General features: G+C 46.3%; 1 protein-coding gene across 5 annotated transcripts; it reads left to right on the top strand.

Moving 5' to 3' along the window:
• The first annotated feature begins 2 nt into the window (after positions 1-2).
• Positions 3-7940, top strand: cd59b (CD59 molecule (CD59 blood group) b). Of its 5 annotated transcripts, XR_015130518.1 has the most exons (6): positions 3-169; positions 1911-1923; positions 2030-2115; positions 5521-5578; positions 6941-7042; positions 7263-7400. XR_015130518.1 is itself a non-coding variant. In XM_086302244.1 (4 exons), exons 2-4 carry the CDS (start codon positions 5533-5535, stop codon positions 7460-7462), a joined length of 348 nt encoding a protein of 115 aa, XP_086158370.1. In that variant the 5' UTR covers positions 39-169; positions 5521-5532; the 3' UTR covers positions 7463-7940. The 5 variants fall into 5 exon arrangements, 4 of the variants coding, with proteins under 4 accessions (XP_086158373.1, XP_086158370.1, XP_086158372.1 ...); XM_086302244.1 differs by lacking the exons at positions 1911-1923; positions 2030-2115 and having other exon boundaries at positions 39-169; positions 7263-7940; XM_086302246.1 differs by lacking the exons at positions 3-169; positions 1911-1923 and having other exon boundaries at positions 1932-2115; positions 7263-7940.
• Positions 7941-10396: the final 2456 nt, after the last annotated feature.

Below are 10396 nucleotides of genomic sequence, written 5' to 3'. Positions count from 1 at the left end.
CTGTGAACCGTTAGGAGGACTGACTGCACAATGATGTCATTTTACTCGCTGACGACCGTTATACTGCGGACAGATCTGCGTCGCGAGCGCTCGGCTAATTATCGTGTGCGCACTCAGACAACTGCCACTACGTCACTGCAAGCTGCTGAAACGTCATCGGGATCTACAGGTGAGCATTTTACGTGAACTCAGTGTGTGAGTCTCCGTGTTTACATATCTTTGTGGGGACCAAACATTGGAAGTTTATGGGGACCAACAGTTCCGTCCCCACGAGCCGTCTTTCACACTCAAACTGCAGTTTCAGTGTCAGGGTCAGAGTTCAAGCTGAGGGCCAGGCACTGGTTTTGGATGGTTGGGCAATCAGCTAGGGAAGGGTTATGTCAAAAAGATGTCGTCACTAAGATATGAAAATGTGTGTGGGTGCGTGCGTGTGTGTGTTTACCCTACTATTCTAGTAGCAACATGTCAATATTAAAGCCATCTCCTTTTGGATTTCAAAGTAAAAGCCCTCTGAATGTTTATTTTTGAACTACTCTTTCAATTAATTCAGAATGGAAAATTCACGTTTCCACAGACTAGTCGCAGTCTATATTGACATTATACAACCCCATAGTGATACCATGTCAATCCGGTTGTTCAGTGATGACACGACGAATCCTACTTCCGGGTCTAAAGTAGTCTGCGTTTAATGTGGCTTTTGTGTTGTTAACATGTTTAATGTTTTGTATTTTCTTCTATTTAATCTCAAAAAGCTCCTAAAACAGTCAGTGATCACTGTTGACCTCCCTCGGCTTTTATTACCGCTAATCATTTATTTAAGCTCAGTTTTTAAAACCTTAGGATGTAACTACAGCCCAGCCCATGCAGCAGTATATGAATGACTAACCTCGTATTGTGGATGGATTATCTCAGTTGTTCTCCTGGCTGAAGTTTGGTCCTTTTACAGCATCCTGCCATGCGATTACATTTGTTCCTGACCACCGAGAACACTCACGTTAACTTTTATCGAGTGGAAAAAAAGTTAGCTTGTTTATATTATGCTAACATAGCTGTGTCGCTAGTGGTCACGTAGCACATCATTATATACCAGCTAGCCCAACTTCAGTAACCCTACAAACGTCACTGCTGTTTAGTTTTCTGTCTTCATTTATGCTGGAAGTGATAACAGAGCTGTACGTTTTAATTTGTTTCCAAAACCCTGCAGTCAGGACATGCTATATTGTATTTAGATAGAAGCTAGCGAGCTAACTCCCTGCTAACTTCTAACTCCGTTAAATGTCATAAATTCCGTTTTCATGGATGCCTGGATGTTAAACTCAATTGTTACACCTGGTAGAGCAGAACGCTGATCATTTTATTAAAGATGAAAGACTTTAGACAGTTTTTCAACTCTCAGTAATGCCACAGTGATCGTTTGATATATGGACCTGCAGCGGAGTTTAGGCCCAGACACGGCTAGTGACGTCAGACTGAACAACCGGATATCAATCGTTCTTATTTTGCCTTTCAAAATAAGAGCCCTTTCAAATTGCCCACACGGGAAATAATCTTTCAATGAATTCTGATTTCTCTAAAAAGACAAATTCTTGTTTACACTGCATAATTTCCATCTGGGTCAAGAGTAAGCAAACCCACAGTGATACCATATCAATATCAAATCAGTCTGATTTTGCCTTTCAAAATAAAAGCCTTTTCAAATTGCCCATTTAAGACCTAACTGTCATGGTCCTGAGTCTGCCGACTCAGTGTTTTGTTTCTTTATGCTTTTGTTTATTCTGATTATGTACTCCGTTATGATTTGCCATTTGTTAGGTTTCCCTGGTCCCACTTCTGTCTGCTTGTGAATCTGTCTGTTTAGTTCTGTTTCTTGTCTGGTTCTCTGTGTCTGAGCTTCCTGTTTTATTCTGAAGGTCCCCGTCTCATGTGAGTGTGTTCAGATTCCGTTTCCTCCGTCCCGTCAGCGCTGACTTCTTCCAGCTGTGTTGCCCTCCTGTCTCTCATCCCCTGATCACTGCTGTGTGTATTTAAGCCCTGTGTGTTCTCCTGCCTGTTGCCGGTTCGTCTGCGTTTCACGGTGTCCTGTTCCTCGTCTGCGGCTCTCCGGTATCATCTCAGGTTTGTTATTTAGTTTATCCAGTTTAGGTTTCTTTAGTTCCCTCTCATCCCTCGCTGCCTGTTTGCCACTACACCACCCTGTAAATAAACATCACTCGAATCATCATTCATCACCTGCATTTTGGGGCCTCCTTTCCTCCAACACCACACGGCTCGCCTCGGCAGCTTTGACACTAACTTTCAGTGATTTCAGAATGCTCTAAAAATGAAAATTGGTGTTTCCACAGGGTAATTCCACTTTAGATCAACAGTATCCAACCCCACAGTGACACCATGTCAATATCAAGTTAGTCTGATGTTGCTTTCCAAAATAAAAGCCTTTTCAAATTGCCCATATATGACTTACTCTTTTAATGATTTCAAAATGCTCTTAAATTGAAATTTGCTGTTTCCACAGGATGAATCCATGTTAGATCAACAGTATCCAACCCGACAGTAAAACCATGTAAATTTCAAGTTGCTCTGATTTTGCCTTTCAAATTAATGGCCCGTCGAATTTGCCCATATGTGATATAGTCTTTCAATTATTTCAGAATGTTTTAAAAATAAATTGCTGTTTCCACGGGATAATTTCCCTCTAGATCAACAGTGTACACTATCACGGGGATATCAAGTCAATTTCAAGTCGCCTTGATTTTGCCTTTCAAAGTAATGGCCCGTTGAAATTGCCCATGTATGACCCACTCTTTCACTGACTTCAGAATCCCAGTAAAAGCAAAGTTAAGCATCTTTGTTCTCTGTGAAAGAAAAAAACTACAGAGACTTCCATCTTTAATATACAGCACCCAGCAGGAGGTGAAGGGTCAGAGCACTGAGTTTCTGTCCTGGATTTTTTGGAGTATTTCTCCGTCTCCTGGAAACAGAAAAAGCAGCTTTCCTGCCGAGCTGTCCGGCCGCTCCCGGGCGGGCAGGAAGCGACCGGACGCTGCCAGCGCTTCCACGTCAGAGGAGCCAGAGCCGCTGCTGTCAGCCAGTCAGAGAGCGACTGGACGCCGGCTCACTGTGACGTCTTTGTCAGCGAATGAAGCGCGCTTTGTCTGCAGCTGCTGACATCACCTGCAGTCAGACACCAGAGGGGAGCTAAATGTAGACTGTACTTAAACGATGGACGCCTGACACCACTGCAGGTATTTATTACACAGATTCTGACGCAGAGTCCTGGGAGCGCCGCTTTTCTTCAGCTGCAGCTCAATGCATGACTCCAACCTCTGCTGGAAACAGCGGCGCGGACACTATCGTGTAAGGCAGTTCGGGAGGGTTGGGGGTCGTGGCACACGGCGCGGCACCGCTCTTAGAGGGGCGACTGTGCGACGTCCAGCTGCCGCCTGAAGCTGCACACACGCCTTTGTCCAAACACTCGTTTTGACTGAAGCCACTCGAAGCTGCCAGCCGAGGATTGGTGTGAGGAGGACTAAAGATGGACACCCACACCATAATGGAGCCTCTGTGTGTCCCCAGGCCCAGCCAACAGGACGCTCTCTGTTCTGTGAAGTAACGATTGAGCACATAAACTGATCACACTCCTGTGACCTCTGACCCCTTTAAGGCTGTCAAACAGGTCAGAAACCGGACTTTCTGTCTAAGGTAACCTGTGTAAAAGTGGCAGCCATGTTTCTTTTACGTCTATTGTGACGTCAGAACGGCGCACAGGAACTTTGGGTCCTTTCACTTATTTCCTGCTTTTCTGCAGTGAAACGGACGCAGACCTGGATGCTGGACGCTGCAGCCCGGCCACGTCTTTAGAAACAAAACCAGATCACATGATCCTTCACCGCTTTTCTTCTTCTTTTTAGATTATTTCATCTCAGTCAAAAATCTACTTATTCATTTACCATTTCTTCCTGTGGAGAGCCTCTTCTGGCTTCACATCCCATCGCTTCCTTTCTTGCAGGTTTCTCTCTCTCCTCATCATCACTGCTTTCACAGAGAGGAAGGGGGCGGGGCTGAGTGCAGGCAGCACACGCTGCTGGTTCCCAACGACTCTGATTTACAAACGCACACCTTCTATACATTTAAGTCATTATTATATTGAATAAACTCATTTTTCTGTTTGCACGTCGACATCAGTAAACGAGGCGCGGTGTGCAGTTCGTCCCCATGTTAACCCGATTCTTTTGTCCCCGTGACAGAACAGAGGAAACCGACTCTTAGTGTTAAAACATTTATATTTCTTTGTCTTCAATCGTCTTCCGGAGAGACCCCTGCACAGCTCAAACGCCAGCTCCAACATTTTTAGCTCCACGTGTCTTATATGATGTTATTTCTGTACTTCAGACGTCACAGTTTCAAACGTTGCTTATATTGTGTCTTATCTGTTAATACACCTGTGCACTAAGACTTCCTGTTCTTCCGTCTGCTGAGCACCTTGTGAGTCAACAGTGGCCTTGCTCTACAAGCCGTCATTATTAAAGTACATAAAACAATCTGATAGGAAAATAAGGATACTGAGGATATTGATTTCATGACAGGCCTCGGTCTTATTGGTGGACGTCTCCCGCTGAGTCCAAACCGTCGTTAAAGAGCATCAAACACGGATTGGCTCCCTCACATGTGCTTCCTGAGCTCGATCTCTCTCCGCTTGTAGCTCGTTCTTTGCTTCCACACTTTTTAAAAGCTGTCCTGCGTCGGGGTGCTCGCAGGGTTGAAAAGTGGCCTTGTGTTAAAGGTTGGGATGCGGTGACTCGGTCGGCGCGAGCCTCTGGTGCCTCCGAGGCGTCTGCAGCTACAAACAGACTCGCATGCCAAACCAACACCGCTTCCTCCCACCGCCCGGCGGGGAGGACGGGCTGTAGACGGAGTGACTGCGGCTCACACGGGGATCCATTTGAATCATCGTCTCACTTCCTGCTTGCTGACTGGACACGCGAAGGTCGTGTAATTTGAAGCCGTCCTCTCCTGCAGCATCCTGACTCTGTACAGAGGGAGCACTGCGACCTGACATCATCAGGGTGAAGCTTTCAGGTCACACTCGTTACCTTTGACCTTTGTGCTTTCTACTTTTGCTTTCAGTGTGACTCAGTTCAGGCACGATAGGTGCTTCACAGGGTTCAGGGGAAGATGATGAGCCGTCCGGGTGTGGCACGTCCACCGAGCGCAGAGCTTCAGCAGAGGAGGACGTTTCAGACACATCTGTGGATGAAATAAAAGCAGAAGGAGCGCCTGTGGTGCTCTCAGATGTTTGCAGGTTATAACACAGGAGTAATTTAGATTTCACTGGGGGGACGGCGTACACACATCCATGATGAGACTCAGAGGGAGGCGGAGGCTGGAGGCTGTCGGAGGGGGGGAGGCAGACAGCGAGTCTTTGTGGTCCGCTGGACAAAGAGTGTTTCTCAGTTTGGGTTGGCGGAGGAACAGATCGGACTCGGGCGCCGCTTTGACTTCAGCTCTGCTTCTCGTTTGCAGGGAGAAGACGACATGAAGCTGCTGCTGCTGCTGCTCTGCTTCGGGACGCTTCGCGTGGGTGAGTCCGAGTTCCTCCTCGCCGTAAACCAGCCAGAAGGATTCATAGCGGTTAGAAAGAGTGTGAAGCCACGATCGCTGTAAGACACCTGCTGATCCATTCAGAGGCTGACGGTCACCTCCCAGATCACTTCCTGCTGTAAACGATTAAAGTAAAAACTCTGGGGCTGAATTCTGCTTTTCCATGTTTCAAATATTTTTTCTTTAACTAGATTTAATCGTTTTTACCAGAGGAGAAAAAGTCAGTACTGGACCTGAGTATGAATGAAGTGAATCTGCCGGTGTTGATCCTGCTCTCATGTGGAGGATAATTCCAAATGTTCTGCTGAGAATATCAGTGAAAGCTTTGTTGTCATTCTCATGTTTACATGAGGTGAGACGAAGCTACGTACCCACGGTCCCGGTTTCCCATTAAAGCAACAGAAATAATGAAATAATACAAACAAGTGAAGTGCAACAACCTGGGAAACTGTGGAGCAGGTATACAAGTGTAGACTGGATATATGTGATATATATATGAGTACAGCTTCAGCGTTTTCTTTAAATAATAAAGGGGGACACGTAAAGGTGTCAGAAACACTGCTGTGTTCGATCATTATGGACAAAGCTCTGATAGGCCGACAGCGTGAGCTGGGATCACGTCAGCCTGCGACCGTGTCGCTCACAGGACGAGCGCTGCCTCAATAAATGGTTTTATTTATAAGTCAGAAACGCTGTGCGCCCGGCTGCAGGGTCGGTAGTGTTTCAGTGTTGTGTATCTGTGTATGCAGATCACATCTGTCCTGCACGTCATCAGGGCGTCGAGGCTGCTTTTGGTTTTAAATTGTTTTATTTGTTCAGTTTTGTGAGTCTGGAATGAGTAAAGGTCGATTTTAAGGACATTTCGGCTCTGAGAGCTCAGACTCGTGGATTCAGGTACTAGGTGGCGGTGCTCTGCCCGTCGTGGTGCTACCACACCTCCACATAAGCAGGTCAGTAGATCGCTTCGCCATCGCTGTCAGAGGTGGCACAGACTCCACAACACTATAAACTCTTAACCATAAAAACACACTGACTCGACCTTTCTCTCACACTTGTGTCCAAACACACTTCTAGGCGCCGCCCCCTGCTGGACATTAGAAGTAATGCAGGCTTCACTTGTCAGCCCTAGAAGCTTTGTCCATCTTTATATACAGTCTGTGGGATTTTCTCTTTGGAAGATGTTTTAGGGGATTTCAGTCAAATGATGATTTGTGTATTTATTCAATATATTTCATGTATAATTAATGAATTGGTGAATAAATAGGTAGTAAGAACATGAAAACCTGACGTGTTGTTTCCAAAACGATAAATCTCGCTCCTCCTTCTCCTCGTTCTCCTTCAGGTTCTGGGCTTCGCTGCTATAAGTGCCAGGATTACACCGGACGCTGCCAGAACGTCCAGGAGTGCACGTATGAGGACTCGTGCATCTCTCTGAGTGAGAGAGGTCAGTTTAACCCAGAGTTGACCACTTCCTGTTAGCTTCGTGGTTCAGAGACTGGCCAGATTAGCTCAGAGCTATGACTCCTGTGTTATTAGTGCTGAGTCGGCTCATTTTACTTTGATGCTAAATCTTAAAAATGAAGGACGCACTTTTCTTTTTCAGCTCCACTCAGAATTTTCTCTGTCAGCCAATCAGATATCTGTGCATGTGTTTGGTTTTACAGGTGGGAAGACCATCCGTCAGTGCATCAGGTACACGGACTGCGATAACTCCCGCCTCAGCCAGATGTTCCCGGCCATCTCCGCCTTCACGTACCGATGCTGCAGCAGCAACCTGTGCAACTCCGGCACCGCTTGCACCGCGGTCACGCCCCTGGTGGCTCTGCTGGGGTCTCTGCTGAGTGTCTGGTGGTGCTGGATGTGAAGCAGCATGTCAGTGTTTCAGCCACAGATTGTATAAAGTCGATGGATGTCTGAACAGCTAAAGTCCTTCAACCTGCTCTTTCTAATGACCAGCAGGGGGCGCCTCCTCTGGTCCGGAGAAAATGAGCGTCCTGCTCAGCCGATCTCAGCTCAGTAAACTCGCTAATGGTCTCTGTCGCAGGTTCAGGTCTAAAACTTTCTAAAATAAAACACGAACTTGGTCCTGTTAGAGGAGCAGGAGGAGCAGGAGGAGTTTCTGTGACTGAACCGTCACAAACAGGCCCTCACTAACCAGCAGGTGACGTCACTCCAGCGACATCCATCTTTTATATACAGCCTATGATTTCATCTTTCAAAGCTAACACGAACTAAAGCAAATGTAAAAAAATAAAAACAGCTTTTTCACCTTGTCAGCTGATTTCTCACTTCTTATTCTGTAAATTGAACAATAAATACGAGAGAAAAAAAATTTTAAAAAACTGTGTTGCTTCTTTTTTTTAAAGAACAAACAAAAACACATAGATTCATCCGCCAGTTACATAGTCCCTCTGTGGAGGGAGATTATTCTCATGATCCACAAGCATAAACTCTGATTTATAGATGAGCTCCGTGATGTGTTGAATGTGCGCTGCACTGGTGATGACTTCAAACACTCTTAATAACAGCATTCAAACTGCAATAACTTTTGATAACGATGACCAGCTGTTTATTAGTCATCGAGCTTATATAAACAGTATGTCACAAAGGTGAGTACACGCCACACATTTTTGTAGATATTTTATCTTTTCATGGGACAACACTGAAGATATACGGAGCCAGTCTATAGGGGTTCAGGCCCATGCAGAACAGCAGTGGGGACAGAGCATCTCCTTGGTAGATCTCACATTTGATGCTGACTTATGCTATGGGCTTGAAGTTGGCCTCTAGTGTTGTCCGCCACATCCCCATTGAGTTCCTGATGAAGGCTCTTGGGTCCTGCTGGTTTGTATAGTTCCAGGCTGTCCAGGATCCAGGTGTGGGGCATTGAGTCATAGGCCTTCTTGTAATCCAGGCAGTGCACAGGTTGGTCAGTCTAGTCTTGCAGTCTTGGGTGAGTGCTCTCTCTACCAGTAGTTGATGATTCGCTCCACTGGTATTCCTGCCAATTCCTTTCTGTGCCCCACTTGTGTATTAAGCCATTATTATCAGGAAGTCCTAAAAACTCCCTGAAAGCCTTCAGCTGATCCAAAATGCTGCAGCAAGAGTCCTGACAGGGACTAGAAAGAGAGAGCAGATTTCTCCTGTTTTGGCTTCCTGTTAAATCCAGAATTCAAAATCCTGCTGCTCACATACAAGGTCTTAAATAATCAGGCCCCATCTTATCTTAATGACCTTGTAGTACCATATCACCCTATTAGAGCACTTCGCTCTCGCTCTGCAGGCCTACTTGTTGTTCCTAGAGTATTTAAAAGTAGAATGGGAGGGAGAGCCTTCAGTTTTCAGGCCCCTCTTCTGTGGAACCAGCTTCCAGTTTGGATTCAGGAGACAGACACTATCTCTACTTTCAAGATCAGGCTTCAAACTTTCCTTTTTGCTAAAGCATATAGTTAGTGCTGGACCAGGTGACCCTGAATCCTCCCTTAGTTATGCTGCAATAGACGTAGGCTGCCGGGGGATTCCCATGATGCATTGAGTTTTTCTTCTTCACTCACTATGTATTAACAGACCTCTCTGCACTGAATCATATCTGTTATTAATCTCTGTCTCTCTTCCACAGCATGTCTTTATCCTGTCTTCCTTCTCTCACCCCAACCAATCACAGCAGATGGCCCCGCCCCTCCCTGAGCCTGGTTCTGCTGGAGGTTTCTTCCTGTTAAAAGGGAGTTTTTCCTTCCCACTGTCGCCAAAGTGCTGCTCATAGGCTCGTATCTATTATTGTAGGATCTACTGTACAATATAAAGCACCTTGAGGCAACTGTTGTTGTGATTTGGCGCTATATAAATAAAATTGAATTGAATTGAATGTGCCTGTTCATCTTAGCCGCTATGATGCCTGACAGGAGCTTCCACCTGGTACTGAGGCAGGTTACTGGCCAGTAGTTGGATGGGACTGGTTCCTTCTGGGGGTCCCTGAGGATCTGGACTGTCCGCCGTTCAGTAAGCCATTCTGGGTGGGGAGGTTGCTGTGGTCTGCTCTTAGATCCAGTAGCCACTGAGTATTGCTGTTATGGTTGCGTCCTTCTCCCGTACGCTCTTGCAGTATTGCTCTGTCTCCAGCCTTGGTGGTGCTGTCCTCATATTGGCCCCGCTTGGCACTTTCCAAGGCCTCAGGTATGGGCAGCTTGCTGTCAGTGGCGGTCCTAGCCTGTTTGGCGCCCCGGGTGAACACTCCCTCTGGGCGTGACTCCCTTCAGTAAGCTACATTGGTGTCTACTGTTTACTATCATAGCCAAGTGACTAACAAACGTAAACAGAAGTTTTCACTATCACTACTAATTAATGTTATCTTGTTGTATCTGTGTTGTGGCCAGTGCGATCCTCTCTGCTGCTGCATGCTGGGGCAGCAGGTTGAGGGTCACAGACGCCAGCAGACTAAATAAACTGATCCACAAGGCCAGTAATGTTGTGGGGATGGAGCTGGACTCTGTTAGGGTGGTGTCTGAGAGGCAGATGTTGTCCAAGATAAAGACAATGTTGGATAACACCTCCCACCTACTCCATGACGTGCTGGCTGGTCACAGGAGCACGCTCAGTACAGAACGACACAGGAAATCATTCCTGCCTGTGGCTCCCTGTACAACTCCTCCATCTAACACACTGTGAACACTGCAATGGTCACAGCCTTTTTACACACGCTTTTCTACTCTGTCAAATTTGGCTTTGAACTTTTCTCGTCCATCTTGGTTTTAATTTTGCACTCCAGCATGAACACAAATCCCCCTTGGATTTACATCAT

The sequence above is a fragment of the Aulonocara sp. 'chitande type north' Nkhata Bay genome, linkage group LG7, assembly GCF_057382095.1.
Source record: "Aulonocara sp. 'chitande type north' Nkhata Bay isolate Kocher_YH1m ecotype deep benthic linkage group LG7, A_spYH_male_GT1.1, whole genome shotgun sequence".
Taxonomy (NCBI): domain Eukaryota; kingdom Metazoa; phylum Chordata; class Actinopteri; order Cichliformes; family Cichlidae; genus Aulonocara; species Aulonocara sp. 'chitande type north' Nkhata Bay.
The sequence above is the reverse complement of the archived record's forward strand: the minus strand, read 5'-3'. Positions and strand labels throughout refer to the sequence as shown.